Genomic DNA, 19,483 nt, shown 5'->3' on the forward strand with positions numbered 1-19,483 from the left:
ATCTCACACAGGGGAGATCTCTGAGTGCAGGAAATGTTTTTCAGTGAAATCCAGTTCTTACAGACATCAGAGAACTCACACGGGGCAGAAGCTGTATTCCTGTCCTGAGTGCGGGAAATGTTTTTCACAGAAGTTACATATTTAAGCACATCAGAGATCCCACACGGGAGAGAAGCCATATTCCTGTCCTGAGTGCGGGAAATGTTTTTCACAGAAGTCCCATATTTACACACATCAGAGATCTCACACGGGGGAGAAGCCATATTCAAGTCCTGAGTGCGGGAAATGTTTTTCACAGAAGTCCCATATTTACACACATCAGAGATCTCACACAGGGGAGAAGCCGTATTCCTGTCCTGAATGCGGGAAATGTTTTTCACAGAAGTCCCATATTTACACACATCAGAGATCTCACACAGGGGAGAAGCCGTATTCCTGTCCTGAGTATGCAAAGTGATTTTCAGACAAGTCCAGTCTTTTCACACATCAGAGATCTCACACGGGGCAGAAGCCATATTCCTGTCCTGAGTGTGGGAAATGTTTTTCACAGAAGTCCCATCTTAACAGACATCAAAGATCACACACAAGGCAGAAGCTGTATTCCTGTCCTGAGTGCAGGAAATGCTTTTTACAGAAGTCCAATCTTTTCACACATCAGAGATTGCACACAGGGGAGAGGCTGTATTCCTGTCCTGAGTGCAGAAAGTGTTTTTCAGACAAGTCCAAGCTTTACACACATCAGAGATCTCACACAGGGGAGATCTCTGAGTGCAGGAAATGTTTTTCAGTGAAATCCAGTTCTTACAGACATCAGAGAACTCACACGGGGCAGAAGCTGTATTCCTGTCCTGAGTGCGGGAAATGTTTTTCACAGAAGTTGCATATTTACGCACATCAGAGATCCCACACGGGAGAGAAGCCATATTCCTGTCCTGAGTGCGGGAAATGTTTTTCACAGAAGTCCCATATTTACACACATCAGAGATCTCACACGGGAGAGAAGCCATATTCAAGTCCTGAGTGCGGGAAATGTTTTTCACAGAAGTCCCATATTTACACACATCAGAGATCTCACACAGGGGAGAAGCCGTATTCCAGTCCTGAGTGCGGGAAATGTTTTTCACAGAAGTCCCATATTTAGACACATCAGAGATCTCACACAGGGGAGAAGCCGTATTCCTGTCCTGAGTATGCAAAGTGATTTTCAGACAAGTCCAGTCTTTTCACACATCAGAGATCTCACACGGGGCAGAAGCCATATTCCTGTCCTGAGTGTGGGAAATGTTTTTCACAGAAGTCCCATCTTAACAGACATCAAAGATCACACACAAGGCAGAAGCTGTATTCCTGTCCTGAGTGCAGGAAATGCTTTTTACAGAAGTCCAATCTTTTCACACATCAGAGATTGCACACAGGGGAGAGGCTGTATTCCTGTCCTGAGTGCGGGAAATGTTTCTCAGTGAAGTCCAGTCTTAACATACATCAGAGATCTCACATGGGGGAGAAGTCCTATTCCTGTCCTGAGTGTGGGAAATTTTTTTTCAGATAAGTCTCATCTTTACACACATCAGAGATCTCACACAGGGGAGAAGCCATTTTCCTGTCCTGAGTGCGGGAAATGTTTTTCAGTAAAGTCCAGTCTTTCCAGACATAAGAGATCTCACACGGGGGAGAAGCTACTTTCCTGTCCTGAGTGAGGGAATTGTTACTCACTGAAGTCCTGTCTTCCTGTACATCAGAGATCCCACACAACCCTTGAGGTCTATTAGTGCCTTGAGTGTGAGAAATGTCTTCTATATGAATGTTGCTGGACATCACAGCTCTCATGTGGGGAAAAAGCACAGCCTGATATATACCTCAGATATACTCCATGGCTGATCTTCATCATGTAAGAAACAGTTCATAAGGAGATCAGAGATCACCAAAGACATGGATGAAGTGTTGTACCGTGTTGGCCATTGATAGCAGGAGAAAAATAAAAATGGAGTCATTACCTTTCATTGGCTGAGTACATTTTGCGGTGGAAGCTTTCACAAACACTTTGAGATCGATTTTTGTTATGGGAATATTTCTGATTATGACTCTAAAAACAAAAGTTAATACTGCAATTGCAAGAACAGATTCATAGGACACAATCACTGTGTTTAAAATGTCTGTTCATAAACAAATTTATTATTACATGTTATTTTATACATAGATAAGAAAGGGGTGGTGTGAGATGTCATTAAAAAATAACTAATATAGCGCTCTTTAATGTGGGAATTGAAAAAATTCCACCGCTGCACAGGAAATTCACCACCCACTTATTTCTAGCAGCCAAATTAGTCATTCTCAGGCTCTGGAGATCCCAAGAACCCCCTAAGGTAATAGAAGCGATATGTACACTATCCATACACTTCACCTATGAGAGTATGCTGGCACACATAGAAGGAAAGTACACTACATTTTTACTTGACTGGCAGCCATGGATAAACTGGTACAAAACCCAGAAAACTAAATGTGACTGAGTTTGGTTAAATATCCATACTCTCATCCTTATCAGATATTGAGTACCTCCTCTTCTCTATAATCTCTATGTTGATCCATATTTACTTACCACTTTTTCTTTTAGTTCGGAGCAGTTAGCTCCTGGTGAATTTTGGCTAATAGAACTGCTTTGTTGAACCTATGTTACACTGTTATAATAGAAAGACAATCTTGTGGGGGATATGCCCCTCCTCCAGTCACAGTAAGTTCCCAAAGGGGTGACTGGTAGAGAGGAGAGGCTCCCCCTACACTGTATATGCCATCTGAAACTATGTCAACACTATATAGATGCACAATTCTGTTAGCTGTACTCATATAAGTTTTTATCTACAGTTCAAGTGTATGTCATATGATGTTCACCTATGTAAGTTGAAAATATTAAATAAAAACTATTTGAAAAAAAAAATAACTAATAGAAATATGTTATTAAAAGCTAGCAAATACAACAATTGCAAAAGTAAAATCTTGAGAGGGTAGGGGGAGAGAGAGCTTCTAGCAGAAGTTGTGTTTGTGTGTTAGGTGAAGGTTACAGAACACATTTCAACATTGCAGAACAAGATGGAGTCTCTTGTGCTTAAATGAACAATACAGTGAAAGTCCATGTCATTTCCCTCCTTTTGTTTATTTATTTGACACTATTTTTCTCCATGTTACATTCAGCCGATTGCTGGTAACTCCTGCTACATCGGTGCAGAGAGACGGCGTCCTGTTCAGCTCTCTTTTCTCAGAATAATAGGTTCATCAGGGCTGGTGGACCATCTGTTGGTACAGTGGGTAATCACACAGAGGCATAGCCTGATGAGGAAGTAAATAACATTATAGTTCTTCCACTCCAAAATACAAAGCCATGGTTTCCAGTAATTTACAAAATTTTTATTTTTTGAAGGATTTTTATGCATGATTTAAAATGTAAATTATATATCTGTATCTTTTTAAAATTGCAACTGAATATAATTGTATATGTTATCAACAAGTCTAAGCTTTTTTTTTCTGTTTCCCTTTATCATGGTCTCCTGCTTTAATTTTTAAATAATTTTCCCTCCCTGTTAGGTACCTGGTAGTGAGCCTGACTTGTAGGAGAAGACCTCTCATACAACGCTGGTTCAAGAGCCACTGGAATGGGGACAGTGGTCTCGAGAGCACAGTGGGGTAGGAGTGCCTGCTTGAGATGAAGGCTCTGATGCTGGAGCAGAGTAGAGATCCCTCCAGGGATGGCTGGGCTGCAGGTAAGGTGATGACTGGAAGCAGCAGGCTGCAGCACTGAAGATGCAGATGCAGAAGTCACTGGAGCTGGAGCTGAGGGTGCAACAGCACAGCAGACAAACGGCAGGCACAGGCAGGGTCAAACAGTCCGGGTCAGCAGGTAGCAAGGCGGTTAATACAGGAGGCAAAGGCAGAGTCGGTAGGCAGGCAGAGGTTGGCAACGGTATTGGCAGATGCAGTAGCAGAATCAGGCAGGCCGGGTCGGATTGGAGAAGGGGGAATGGTCAGACAAGCCGGGTCAAAAGGTAATCAATCAATCAGGTACAGGTTAAGCAGATCCACAGAGCTGAGACGAAACAGCAGCGCATTCCTGCAACAGGAGAACTTTTATGCACCTCTTGGCGCCAAAACGGCGCTAATGCGAACGCGCGCGCGCCCGTACGCGCGTACGCACCCGCGCGCGTACACACACGCGCCGCGCGCCCGCGCGCACCCAAGCACCGCGTCGACGCACACTGACAGCTGGAGATTGCTGAATTGCCCGAGCAGGAGCGCATCGGCGCATTGGCGTACGCACATGTGCCGGTCTGGTGCTGACAGGTCCCTGACACTCCCCATCTATTAGACAAGCAGGGGTTTTATAACTATTTTTTTATCTGCCAAGTTCAAGCTCTAAGCCAGGTGTTCTATTAATTAATGGGTACAGGAGATTTGTGTTTATTTTCTTACATTATCACATGGGCAGTCTAGTTTTTTCACTATGCTGTTTCACTTGAGTATTAGGGTTGTGGAAATAGTGGGGACATGTAGATCCTGTTATGATATCATTTGTTCATAAGGTCAACACGAGGTACCTTAAAGTAGGGTGTTTATGAATGTGAAAAAAAAACAAAAAAACAAATCAAATAGATAATAGAAAAAAATACATTTTGTTTATTATCATAATGAAAAACACAAATATATGTATTCAACTTTATTATTGTAAAAAAATTCTTCATTCAGTATAAACAATCCTACATAATATACAACTATAATACAAAATGTTTTGAATCACCAAAGGACACAACACCCCTAATATAATTATACAACAAAAAATAGAAATAGATGGGGCTTTTAAGGTGTCAAAAAATGCATTTGAAAATCATACAACCTAATGACAAAATCACATACAGTATCTCACAAAAGTGAGTTCACCCCTCACATTTTTGTAAATATTTTATTATATCTTTTCATGTGACAACACTGAAGAAATGACACTTTGCTACAATGTAAAGTAGTGAGTGTACAGCTTGTATAACAGTGTAAATCTGCTGTCCCCTCAAAATAACAACACACATCCATTGAGTCCGCGGGCCGGGTGCACGCACGCACCGCCATACGGCTTTTACGGGCTGACGCACTGGTACGTAAGTTCACGCAGGAGAGCCGACCTGCCGCAATATATCTGCGTGAGAAGGTCGGCAAGTGGTTAACATTTACCAATTTTCATGTTTGGTGATGATGGAAGTTCTTGTTTATGTTGGAAGAAGAATACAATCCATGTCTCTAATCACAATCTTATTGTCCTTGTTTGCCCACCTTCATGCCAACTAACAGGACCAAGACTGAGGCACACAGATGGATCTCCACGCAACAAATGTTTTACGGTTCAATTGGAAGTCGGCATTAAACCTCCATCTTCTTGAAAATCATACAGACTTCTCAAGTCTCCCACGAGTCGCGTAAGTCTCCCGCATTTTACTGCGGGCTCCCGAACACCCGCGAGCGCTGGGCGTTCTCCCGGTTGGGACTGTCACTCAGCTCCAGACAGAGCAGCCCGAGTGGCCGAATGGAGTACGGCTGCGGCGGCCGCTCAAGCTGCTCCGTCTTCTGTCTGTGGCCAAGGGAGGGGGCGGGACAGAGCCGGGAGCGCTCTGCTGGTGGACACTGAGGCTGCGCTGGTAGGCACTGATGAGGTGGCATGTTGCCAATCACAGCTAGTTGACAAGTAGATCTGGTCCCTGCAAAGTCATTTTACCTCTCGTGGCACCCTCCTCCCCGCCGGCCCCTCCTTCCCTTCCGTCCACATCAGGTGCTTCTAGGCTGGACGGGAGGGAAGGAGGGGCCGGTGGGGAGGAGCGTGCCACGAGAGTTAAAATGACCACCGCTTTGCAGGGACCAGATCTGACATCACCTCGGACGGACTAGAAGTGAGGAGGGGCTGGCGGAATCTGTATACAATTACTGGTAGTTATGATTTATAAACAAGTATGCTTGTTACAATTAATGTTTTATTAAATCTTTCAGAGTGGAAACCTCAGGGATGATAATATTGTTGATAAAGAAGAGTATAAAGAGGGGGGCGATAATGTAATAATAAATTTGGTTATGAACGGACATTTTAAACACAGTGATTGCGTCCTGTGAATCTGTTCTTGCAATTGTAGTATTAACTTTTGTTTTTAGAGTCACAATCAGAAATATTCCCATAACAAAAATCGATCTCAAAGTGTTTGTGAAAGCTTCCACAATAAAATGTACTCAGCCAATGAAAGGTAATGACTCCATTTTTATTTTTCTCCTGCTATCAATGGCCAACACAGTACAACACTTCATCCATGTCTTTAGTTATCTCTGATCTCCTTATGAACTCTTTCTTACATGATGAAGATCAGCCATGGAGTATATCTGAGGTGTATATCAGGATGTGCTTCTTCCCCACATGAGAGCTGTGATGTCCAGCAACATTCATATAGAAGACATTTCCCACACTCAAGGCACTAATAGACCTCAAGGGTTGTGTGGGATCTCTGATGTACAGGAAGACAGGACTTCTGTGAGGAACAATTCCCTCACTCAGGACAGGAAAGTGGCTTCTCCCCCGTGTGAGATCTCTTATGTCTGGAAAGACTGGACTTTACTGAAAAACATTTCCCGCACTCAGGACAGGAAAACGGCTTCTCCCCTGTGTGCAATCTCTGATGTATGGAAAGATCGCACTTCTGTGAAAAGCATTTCCCGCACTCAGGACAGGAATACGGCTTCTGGCCTCGTGTGTGATCTTTGATGTCTGTTAAGATGGGACTTCTGTGAAAAACATTTCCCACAATTGGGTCAGGAATACGGCTTCTCCGCCACGTGAGATCTCTTATGTATGTTAAGACTGGACTTCACTGAAAAACATTTCCCGCACTCAGGACAGGAATACGGCTTCTCCCCTGTGTGCAATCTCTGATGTATGGAAAGATCGCACTTCTGTGAAAAGCATTTCCCGCACTCAGGACAGGAATACGGCTTCTGGCCTCGTGTGTGATCTTTGATGTCTGTTAAGATGGGACTTCTGTGAAAAACATTTCCCACACTCAGGACAGGAATATGGCTTCTGCCCCGTGTGAGATCTCTGATGTGTGTAAAGACTGGACTTGTTTGAAAAACACTTTGCGCACTCAGGACAGGAATACAGCTTCTCTCCCGTGTGTGATCTCTGATGTGTGTAAATATGGGACTTCTGTGAAAAACATTTCCCGCACTCAGGACAGGAATATGGCTTCTGCCCTGTGTGAGTTCTCTGATGTCTGTAAAGACTGGAGTTCACTGAAAAACATTTCCCACAGTCAGGGCAGGAATACGGCTTCTCCCCTGTGTGAGATCTCTGATGTGTGTAAAGCTGGGATTTGTCTGAAAAACACTTTACGCACTCAGGACAGGAATACGGCTTCTCCCCCGTGTGCAATCTCTGGTGTGTTTGAAAACTGACCTTATGTGAAAAACATTTCCCACACTCAGGACAGGAATAGGGCTTTTCACCTGTGTGGCATCTCTGATGTACAAGAAGATGGGACCTAAAACGGAAACACTTCCCGCAGTCAGGACAGGAATATGGCTTTTCACCTGTGTGAGTTATTTTATGCTCATTAAGTTTGGACTTAAAACAAAAACACTTCCCGCACTCAGTACAGGAAAACCTCTTATCTGCTGGAAGAACAGCACCGTCCCTCACAGTCTGAGGTTCCTCAGGATAAGAGGAAGATGATGGTCCATCTACACTGTGTGGTGCCGGATGGACATTTGAGGTAGCCGGGTTTTCTCCTGGACTATACTGTGTGATGTCCTCATCTTCTACTTCACAGTCTGGAGACAAAGTGAGACAATCCTCTGAGGTTTTCCTCATCTCCCGTCCATCTACTAAAATAGAGATAAAAAGATTATTACTAGACATGAGCAGATTGGTTCCCCTAAACCAGGACTCCGCCCACATCAGACAGTTTTGTCTCTGAGGATCTTGCAATTCCCCCCTCAAGGTAACTAGTAAATGGGTCCTCTGATCTCCTACCAGTTCATTTCTTTATTCATGGACCTTAGAGAGGAAACAATGAGAACTGTCTTTTATAGGAGTGACAGTGATGAGGGGATTATAGGACGAGTGTCCCCACCCCCTCTATCACTCATTGCCATCTTCCCAACAAAAGAAGTCCTGCACTCCCGGATTTAGTCCATGATTTAGTCATGAGTGCGGGGCTGAGCCCCACCACAGGTCAGAGAGTGAGGATGGGGGGAGAACAACCAAGATGAAGACTGGACTGATCCTGAAGATCACCATCATTGGGTTATTGGCTCCTCCTTCATTATCACTTTCTACTACTTCAAAACCGGCCACTGTATATAAACATCCTGGACTTTGGGGGGAATATCTGAATAATGCCTGTAGCTACAGACATCATTCAGATATCATTCTTTTCAGCCGGCGATTCTGTGCACGATAAGAATGATCATAGCGGCAGTTCCGCTGCTTGATCGTTCTTATAGGCGACGGGAGGGGACGCACCCCCTCCCGCCGCCATTCCTTGCTTCTCTGAGCTCTCCCGTGCCATCGGGTGCCCGGAGAACGAATCGGCCGGCGCCGGATGAGGACGATAGAGATGACTGGTGACCAGATGGTCACCAGTCATCTCTATGACCGTCGGAGGCTCGGGCGCGATGTTATGACGTCACGCCCGGGATCCCGGAAATTACTGAAGCCGCGATCGCAGCTGTCAGCATGAGATCGGTGAATTTTTTTTTCCCGATCTCATGCTTTCCAGCCTGGAGGAGAGATGTGGGGTCTTATTGACCCCACATCTCTCCATTAAGAGGACCTGTCACATAGATTCCTATTACAAGGGATGTTTACATTCCTTGTAATAGGAATAAAAGTGATTAAAAAAATGTAAAAACAAGTGTAAAAATAAAAAAAATTAAGTAAAATAAAAAATAAAATAATAAATTTTTTTTTAAAAACGCCCCTGTCCCCGGTAGCTTGCAAACAGAAGAGAACACACACGTAAGCCCCGCCCACATATGTAAACGCTGCTTGCTCAAACCATACATGTGAGGTATCGCCGCGTACGGTATAGCGTGTGCAACAATTCTAGCACTAGACCTCCTCTGTAACGCTAAACTGGTAACCTGTAAAAAAATTTAAAGCGTCGCCTATGGAGATTTTTAAGTTATGAAGTTTGGCGCCATTCCATGATTGTGCGCAATTTTAAAGCGTGACATGTTAGGTATCTATTTACTCGGCGTAACAACATCTTTCACATTATACAAAAAAATTGGGCTAACTTTACTGTTTTGTTATTTTTTAATTCATGAAACCGTTTTTTTTCCAAAAAAAGGCTTTGAAAAATTATTGCGCAAATACCGTGCGAGATAAAACGTTGCAATTAGCGCCATTTTATTCCCTAGGGTGTCTGCTAAAAAAAACATATATAATGTTTGGGGTTTCTGAGTAATTTTCTAGCAAAAAAATGATGATTTTTACGTGTAGGAGAGAAGTGCCAGAATAGGCCCAGTATTGAAGTGGTTAAGGTTCCAAAGTTTGAGAATGTTATCACATTATTATCAACATGTAAAAGTCTGTGCTCCAATCAAATCATCAGACATAAAATGACCAGCTGGTAGGAAATGGATGCAAAAGTAAGGCCTATGTAATGTACAACATATTATATAGGATACAACATATTATATAGGGTACAAACGTTAAGACTACACAGTATCAGAATTATGTAATGCAGTGGTCATCAACCCTGTCCTCAGGGCCCACTAACAGGCCAGGTTTGCAAGATAACTGAAATACATCACATGTGATATCATTTGCTGCTCAGTGATTGCAGCCTTCTAGTCTGTATCTTCCCAAGGTAATACATAAAACCTGGCCTGTTAGTGGGCCCTGAGGACAGGGTTGATGAGCACTGTTGTAATGTACAACATAGAGTATATAGTGCAGGGGTCAGGAGTATGTAATGCACAATATAACCACTTCAGCCCCGGAAGATTTTACCCCCTTCCTGACCAGAGCGTTTTTTGCGATTCGGCACTGCGTCGCTTTAACTGACAATTGCGCGGTCGTGCGACGTGGCTCCCAAACAAAATTGACGTCCTTTTTTTCCCACAAATAGAGCTTTCTTTTGGTGGTATTTGATCACCTCTGCGATTTTTATTTTTTGCGCTATAAACAAAATAAGAGCGACAATTTTGAAAAAAACGCATTATTTTTTACATTTTGCTATAATAAATATCCCCCAAAAATATATATAAAAAAATTTTTTTTCGCCTCAGTTTAGGGCGATCGTATTCTTCTACATATTTTTGATTAAAAAAAATCGCAATAAGCGTTTATTAATTGGTTTGCGCAAACGTTATAGCGTTTACTAAATAGGGGATAGTTTTATGCCATTTTTATTAATTATTTTTTTTTTTACTAGTAATGGCGGCGAGCAGCGATTTATTGTGACCGCGACGTTATGGCAGACATGTAGGACATTTTTGACACATTTTTGGGACCATTGTCATTTATACAGCGATCAGTGCAATTAAAAATGCACTGATTACTGTGTAAATGGCACTGGCAGTGAAGGGGTTAACCACTAGGGGGCGGGGCGGGGTTAAGTGTGTCCTAGGGAGTGATTACTAACTGTAGGGGGATGGGCTGTATGTGTGACGTCACTGATCTCTGCTCCGATGACAGGGAGCAGAGATCGAGTGACACTTGTCATTGGCAGAACGGGGAGATGCTATTTACAATGGCATCTCCCCGTTCATCCGCTCCGTGAGGCGATCGCGGGTATCCCCGCGGCGATCGAGTCCGCGGGACCCGCGACCCGACTCACGGAGCTCCCGGGCGGCGTGCACGCAATGGCATGGCGGGGAATTCAAATGGACGTACAGGTACGCCCATTTGCCCAGTCGTGCCATTCTGCCGACGTACATCGGCGTGCGCCGGTCGGGAACCGGTTAAATTATATAGTGTAATGGTCAGGACTCATATTATTGGTATTCAGCAATCAGTGGCAACAGGCTGATATCACTCAGACCTTGCCCTACTCTGGACCAATCAGTGAGCAGTATGGGTGGAGGAATGTATTTAGTGTTAATGACCCACCTGTGCTGATCTCTGTAGGAGTGTCCTCCTCTATAAATGTCCCCGTTATTCCATCCTCCTCCATAGACTGCTGATCACCCCTCACACATGTTTCTTCTTCTTCTGCTTTACCCTCAACTTCAGAATCTCTCAGGTTTCCACTCTGACTATATAATAAAAATGATATAAATTGTTACAATGCTGATAATGTACAGATCCTAATGATACTATCAGTGATTGTTCCTCATCTACCTGATGATGGTGAGGGATGGTGTGACCTTCCTGTGTGGAATCCCGGGAATACAGAAGACGGGGACATCTCTCTGGTGGGTTCCCATTACTGGATCCATCTGTAGGAAACACACACACTGACTGAATACATTGTTTCTATGTGTTTATCAGATGATGGGGGATCTAGGTGGACCCTCCGTACTGCTCTCCCCTTTACAATAAAGTCTCCTCTTACCCGATGATGTGAGGGTCGGCTTATTGTCTATCATGACATCCTTGAAGAGATCCTTGTGTCCTTCTATATACTCCCACTCCTCCATGGAGAAATGGGCACTGACATCCTGACACCTTATAGGAACCTGACACACACAATGATACAGTCACCATCCAGACACATCCCTTGTCTGTTACTGGATAATGTCCCAGAATTCCCAGCACTGTTCACCTCTCCTGTCAGCAGCTCCATCATCTTCTTGGTGACTTCTAGAATCTTCTGCATGTTGTGTCTCTCAGGTTTTAGGGAGTCACATGGAGGCATTGTAATGGTCATATGATTACCTGACTTCACAAGAGGAAATCTCTGTATTGGAGAACCAATAGGAATATCACGTTAGAATCCCAGAATCCTTCTTACCTCTCTCCGGTCAGATCTGTGTTTTATTAACAGAGATAAGAGTGATGTCATGTGACCTCCCAGAATCCTCCTCACCTCTCCGGTCAGCAGGTAGATGATCTCCAGGGTGAAGTTTAGTATATTCTCAGTCATGTGACTCTGGTCCTCCTCCATCCTTTTGGCACCATCATTTGATCTATACAGGTCTCCTTTTAGACGGATAACTTTGGTAAATGAAATTAAGAATTATTTGGATGGTATTGGTCACACAATAGGATGTGGATTTGAGGGGGATAATAGGAGGGTTGCTGTATATTGAAGAACTACTGCCCTCATGGGAACATATTTAATCTGGACTGTTTAGTGTTAGCTACATTTTTGAGGTCCTGGGACCCTCTTGCCCTGGACCCTTCGGGCCCACTAACCTCTTAGATTTGTTCAGCGCTATCACTTCCTGAGAGGACCCCAAAGTCCTTCATCTACAATTCCTCTTCAGGGGTCCCAGAGACCTTTAGTCCCACTACCTCCTCAGAGACCCCTCAGCCCCTCTACTTCCCTCAGAGCCCTCAGTATTTTCCTCCCTCTGACACCAATGATGGAACATATATTCTTCATGGCAGGCTGGGGAATGTTTTCTTCCTCCTGACCAGCAATGTAACGGGCTCTATGCTCCATACTCCTGACCCCTACATTCCATCATTGTGTTGGCTGCATATTGTAATGATTGCCAATTTGCCGCCTGTGTAGTCTAATAATTGCCTTTTGTATGCCATGTATGGTCAGGATGGACATTGTCTTGTCTATTTATTGTCAGTGATGTTTGTTTAGAGGACCATATTACTAGAATTTATCTCCAAAATGAAGAGAATGTTCCGACCCCGTAAATTGGGAAATGTTCTGACCCTGAGCGGGTTAATCTACATTTGCACATTATATAAGTGTGTATCATCATCTGCTGGAGATAAAAGAGGTCACAGTGACTATGGAGGAAGAGGACAGACATGACAGGGAGTTTAATGGGTGTAAATAGAAACTAAAACCTTATTACCTCCTCTGCTGCCCCTTCCAGCAATGTCTCCTCTCTACTGCCTCACAATTCACCTTTCACCCGGAACTTCCTGTCTGTGGCTGACATCACTTCCTGTCTGTGGCTGACATCACTTCCTGTCTGTGGTGGACATCACTTCCTGTCTGTATTCCACAGGCAAGTAATTCCCTACACACATCACACAGGCTGATTCTCACTGACAGCCGATATGCGTTTGGAATAGCTCATAATTTTGGGCCTATTTGGAAAGCACGGAACTTCCTGACTAGTGCAGGGTGTAGTGTCGATGAGTGCCTTCCGTCAAATAATGCCTCCTACGCTACGTCACACCAACTGATTTCCCGATCAGCTGGCGTGACGTAAGACTGCACATGCGCAGTTCGTCGGATGCATTTTCCGACGGGAGGCAAGCCACGGGGAGCGAGCGGAGGAAGAGAAAACAGTGTAGGAGAGGCTCGGGAGATACGCCCACCGTGAAGCCATTCCGTCCCCACCCACTGTGAATCTGGGATACATGAACAAGGCAGAGACAAGAGAGCAAAAGAGAAGATAATTACAGCACATAAAATCTATGAAAAAATTACAAGAAAGAACAACAATAGAAAGGAGAGAACTGGTAAAAGGCAGAAATGGCAGAAACAGAGGGAAAAAGGAAAAAATGGAAGAAAAAAAAGAAATAAAATGTAAATAAAATAAAATGAGATAAAATAAAAAATGAAAAAATGGAGTAAAAAATAATAATTAAAAAATGAATACAAATAAAAACAATCAAAATAAAAAATTATATATATAAATGTAAATAAAATAAAATAATAATAAAAAATAATAAATAAATAAAAAAAATAATAAAAATAAATCTAAATAATAAAAATAGAAAGATATATATAAGAATGCCTATCAATGAAAAAAAAAATCAAATATTAGAAAAGCAGAGACCCAAGCGACTCGCTCCTATGTGGAGCACCCTATGCTAATATCACAGCCTCCCATTGAAAACTGCATACTACGTACTGCGCATGCGCAGTACGTCATGTCACTCCAGCTGATTTCCCGATCAGCTGGCGTGATGTATCGACTGCACATGCGCAGTTTGTCATATGCATTTGTGAGTCGATACGTCACGCCAGCTGATTGGCAAATCAGCTGGAGTGACGTGACGTACTGCGCATGCGCAGTACGTAGTATGCATTTTTCAACGGGAGGCAATAATCAACACTACACCGGTGTAACGTCGATTATTGCCTCCTGTCAAAAAATGGCTCCTACGTACTGCGCATGCGCAGTACGTCACATCACTCCAGCTGATTTCCCGATCAGCTGGCATGACGTATCGACTGCATATGCGCAGTTCGTCATATGCATTTTCCGATGGGAGGCAAGCCACGGGGAGCATGTGGAGGGAGAGAATCTTAAAGAGGGAGTCCCGCGAAAAAAAAATTAAAAGTCAGCAGCTACAAATACTGCAGATGCTGACTTTTAAATTAAGGACACTCACCTGTCCCGGGGTCCAGCGATGTCGGCACCCGAGACCGAATCGTCCCTCAATCCTCGGGTGCTGCCGCCGCCATTCTCTGTAAGGGAATCAGGAAGTGAAGCGTTGCGGCTTCACTTCCTGGTTCCCTACTGCGCATGCGCGAGTCGTGCTGCGCTTCCTTACTGGTCCCCCCTGTCTCTGGGACCTGTGTGTGTCGCAGCAGACAGCGTGGGGGGAGGGGGGGGGTAGACTCCTGTGGGAGTTTACACCGGAAGTAGGTGCAAATACCTGTCTTAGACAGGTATCTGCACCCTCTCCCCCCTGAAAGGTGCCAAATGTGACACCGGAGGGGGGAGGGTTCCGAAAAGCGGAGATTCAATTTTTGTGTGAACCTCCGCTTTATATGTAAGATTCTGCCTCGCTCTCTGTGGCGTGACGTATCGACTGGTTCACCTTCCAGCAGGACAATGACCCTAAACATACAGCCAGAGCTAACAATGGAATGGTTTAGATCAAAGCATATTCATGTGTTAGAATGGCCCAGTCACAGTCCAGACCTAAATCCAATTGAGAATCTGTGGCAAAAATGACTGTTCACAGACGTTCTCCATCCAATCTGACAGAGCTTGATATATTTAGAAGAATTGGCAAAAATGTCCCTCTCTAGATGTGCAAAGCTGGTAGAGACATCCCCAAAAAAGACTTGCAGCTGTAATTGTAGTGAAAGGGGGTTCTACAAAGTATTGACTCAGGGGGCGCTATAAAAAATGTACCCCCACATTTTTCACATATTTATTTGTATCATTTAGCATTTTCCTTCCACTTCAGAATTATATGCTGTAATGACACCCCGAGTATGAAAGGGGTTAAAGCCGTTTAGGACATTCCATTCCCGAACACAAAGGCAGCTACCGGACACTTCAATCAGCCAAACAAAAAACCCATACAAATAATTCTCCCCCAAGTACGAGACAAGGCTCTGTCTTGAGGTTCAAACAGGACTGACTTTATTAGAACCAAAATTACAAGTCTTTACATACAGTTAAAGAGGAGGTCCCCCCTCCTGCTCATATTACTCTAACAATACACCTGTGACCAGAAACAGAATTAACATGAACTAATTAACTAATCCTTTAGACAGCCTATGTGACTCAGAGACATGACCTTTAGGGCAGAATTCATGTCTCCTAGCTCACCGACTATACAATACACATTATCATATATCTCAATACAATTGCAGGGTTAATTAGCAGACTGGATGAAAAGACTCATTAGAAGCTGTGACAAGTCATACTAGACTAATTTACACTATAGCAGACACAGACAGGGACAGGTGGCTGGAATTGACATCAGCATCTCCTCACAGTATGTGTCCCAACAGTATGAATCAGTCACTGTTTGTAATATGGCAAATACAGGGTCCCTAGAGTCTGTGTCTCTTGGGGGGATATGGACCCGAATCTAAAGTAACGCCACCTCAAGGGTCCCCAGGCATACAGCTCCCAAAGAGCACCGTTCCCCTAAATGCCAGGGCACATAATCGGTCTGCAAGAGGCTAGCATTCAGTCCCGGCTAGGTCTGTCACATATGCCACTTTGTGTTGGTCTATCACTTAAAATTCCAATAAAATACATTTACGTTTTTGGTTGTAACATGACAAAATGTGGACAATTTCAACGGGTATAAATACTTTTTCAAGGAACTGTATAAAATCGAAACTTGATAATCTGATTCCACAATGAAATGAAATATGTAATCAGGAAGCTGCTCACATAATACCCAGATATGAGGTATAACAGAATTCCTCCAAAATATGCAGCGCTGTCTCTTTAAATCATATAAAAAAAAAGTTCCACATGACACTCCTGTAATGAGTCACAGATGATGTCATCAGGTGCTGGATCATTGATCCAATCTCTGATGTGATGATGTCAGCACTTTGGGGAGTGATAACACTCTAACGTCAACATTGCGGCTGAACCGAGCGCCGAGGAGATACACTGTGCATTTCTACCCATGTGTGTGACAGATATATCTATGTAATAAATTGAGAGATGTTATAGATCTATACTATGTTGAGAGTTCTTCTTGTCTTGGGTCTGAGACTATACAGACATATCCCTCCACCCGGCACTGCCAGCAAACATCAGAACTAGTAACCCCGGGAGAATTCCTGTCTGAGATCTCGCTAGATCCGGGTATGGAACAGAAGACCTAAGACACATACCCCAGATGACTAAGACAAGCAACACCTATGGAGAAAATGAGCATTTTACTGCCAGCTGGATCCCCAGAATGTCCATAAATCCATCCTAGATATATGACCTGTGTCTGCAGCACAGAGAAGGAAGATTATCTGAGAGAAATACAAGAATACAGGATTGGGGAAAACAGTTCAGGAAAGTGACCAGGGTATTACAGGCTGATATCACCCAGTCCTCACCCTACTCTGGACCAATCAGTGAGCACAGTATGGGTGGAGGAATGTATTTAGTGTTGGGTAGGACACCACTGTCGCCACTTCTCTACAGCGCTGTTTTTAGATACCCTTTTATGTGAGTGTATACTTTTTAATATATTTTCCCATTAAAACGGATTTACACTATTTGGCCATTCCTTCTCTTTATTTGGCTGCTGATACTGCTGGTTCCAATGCGGATCTGAGGGATATGATTTATGGGTGCCGTACTTCGTATCTTTGGGCCCAATTACGCTTGAAGAACACAGCCATGTGGTAGCCACTCCACCAACTTTGCCTGTCCGGGCCAACTTTAACCCAGTAACACCCAAGTCTGATTGACTCTACCTGGCGTATGCCTTGTTGGGTCCACCGAGTCCGGTAAGCCTTTTCACTTCTATTGGTGGTGTGTGGGCTCCTGTCACAGATGATTTATACTCCTGTGGAGATTTGTTCCAGAGGACTTTTCTAAATCCCTCCAGGGATGTTCTTTTAAACTTATGAACTTCGAACTGTTAATCCATAGACTTCATTTTGTGATCACTTCCTAGCGCTACACTTATCTTGTTTTTTGACATTGTTTACACTTGCTGGTTGTGTTAGCTGCTGTGTCCATTCCCCTTTGTGGTAGCGCAGAATTATTGTGTATATATTTTTTGTATTTAGTGTTAATGACCCACCTGTGCTGATCTCTGTAGGAGTGTCCTCCTCTATAAATGTCCCTGTTATTATATCCTCCTCCATAGACTGCTGATCACCCCTCACACACGTCTCTTCTTCTGCTTTAACCTGAAATTCTATATCAATTGGATCTCCACTCTAAATCAAGAAAATGAAAGAAAAATATCATCTGTAAAATATAAGATGTATTACTGTGACATCACATATATAAAATCCACACATCACCTCCACAAGTCCATGTTCTAGATACCCCACCAAACTTGTAATAATGAGGGATGGTGTGATCTTCCTGTGTGGAATCCCGGGAATACAGAGGACGGGGACATCTCTCTGGGGTTTTCTGTAGCTGGTTGACTCCACCATGGTGTCCTGGTACAGATCTTTGTGTTTTCTTAGGAACTTTGACTCCTCCATAATCCCATCCTTCTCATCATCCTGCTCTTTTATCTCTTCTTTAACATCAGCTTTTGAATCGCTGAGGTTTCCACTCTGAATATATAATAAAAAGGACATCAATTATAACAATACAGATGATGTAAAGATCCTAATGATCCTCTCTGTGACTGATAATCATCTACCTGACAATGTTTTGTTTAGCTGTAATCTTTATGTGTGGAATCCCAGGAATACAGAGGATGGGGACATCTCTCTGGGGGGTTCTGGGTATTAGGTGGCTCCAAAATATCCTTGTGTCCTTCTGAAAATTCCTCCATCACTCTATACCCTCATCTACTGCGGTCAAGCCAGCCGTGGTTTGAAAATACACGGTCTAGCCAGCCGACAAAAAAAAAATCTGTGCGCCTCTTAATATGAGTACGGTAATTTCAGTAACAGCAGAGAGAGAACGCTCTTTCTCTTGTATTCAGTGTCCCATACATTATACACACCCCATGTGATATAGGACATTTTCTACTCCAGAGGTCCTTAAAAACCTCATTTAAATTATGTAGAAAAAAGAATGGTCAGTTACAGGACGTCCCATACCCTATGCACACCTAATTTGAAATTAACTCATTATGGTAATGACAAGCAAACTCTCGCCAGGCTAACAGAACATTGGCAGAGGGGTAAAGGTGGGATGAAGATGACAGGGGGGTGGTAGGAAGCTGGCAGAGGAGTACAGGTGGCATGAAGAGTGAGGGAAAGAAAGAGAGAAATAAATAAATAAGAGAGTGCAAAAGAAATAAGAATAATTAAGAATTCAAGAGAAAGAGAGTGAGAGAGAAATAAAGATAGATAGATAGATAGATAGATAGATAGATAGATAGATAGATAGATAGATAGATAGATAGATAGATAGATAGATAGATAGATAGATAGATAGAGAAGAGTATAAAGAGGAGGATGAGGAGTATGGAGTGATGGAGGAGTTTTCAGGAGGACACAAGATTATGATGGAGCCACCTAATACCAGGAACCCCCTAGAGAGAAGTCCCCGTCCTCTGTATTCCTGGCATTCCACACAGGTCAATGTTAAAGAAGAGATAAAAGAGGAGGAGGATGCGGATGGGGACATGGAGGAGTCAGAGTTTTCTAAAGAACACAAAGATCTGTACCAGGACATGATGGTGAAGTCATCCAGCTAAAGAAATCCCCCAGAGAGATGTCCCCATCCTCTGTATTCCCGGGATTCCAAAAAGGAAGGTTTCCACCATCCCTCACCATCATCAGGTAGATGATTGACAATTACTCGTAGTTATGATTTATACACAAGTATGTTTGTTACAATTAATGTTTTATTAAATCTTTCAGAGTGGAAACCTCAGAGTTGATAATATTGTTGATAAAGAAGAGTATAAAGAGGAGGATGAAGAGTGATGGAGGCATTTTCAGGAGGACACAATATTGTGTCCTCCTGAAAAGGCGGTGAT

The 19,483-nt window shown here is 43.3% G+C and overlaps 1 protein-coding gene across 1 annotated transcript; it reads right to left on the bottom strand.

The window, feature by feature from the left end:
- Nucleotides 1-6,969: 6,969 nt before the first annotated feature.
- LOC141108864 (uncharacterized) lies at nucleotides 6,970-18,341 on the bottom strand. The gene is made up of 4 exons (XM_073600835.1): nucleotides 18,336-18,341; nucleotides 17,989-18,101; nucleotides 11,129-11,274; nucleotides 6,970-7,893 (listed from the first exon to the last, which is right to left on the bottom strand). Exons 1-4 carry the CDS (start codon nucleotides 18,339-18,341, stop codon nucleotides 6,986-6,988), a joined length of 1,173 nt encoding a protein of 390 aa, XP_073456936.1. The 3' UTR covers nucleotides 6,970-6,985.
- Between the last annotated feature and the right edge of the window lie 1,142 nt (nucleotides 18,342-19,483).

This window comes from Aquarana catesbeiana, linkage group LG09 (genome assembly GCF_042186555.1).
Source record: "Aquarana catesbeiana isolate 2022-GZ linkage group LG09, ASM4218655v1, whole genome shotgun sequence".
In the NCBI taxonomy this organism is placed as follows: domain Eukaryota; kingdom Metazoa; phylum Chordata; class Amphibia; order Anura; family Ranidae; genus Aquarana; species Aquarana catesbeiana.

Bases quoted from the DNA above. Each gene is read 5' to 3' on its own strand.
- LOC141108864 (XM_073600835.1), bottom strand. The intron at 11,275-17,988 runs GTACCAGGACAC...TTTATTATATAG, and splicing joins CTAAGAAAACACAAAGATCT to TCAGAGTGGAAACCTGAGAG. The intron at 7,894-11,128 runs GTGGGTCATTAA...TCTCTATTTTAG, and splicing joins TCCTACAGAGATCAGCACAG to TAGATGGACGGGAGATGAGG.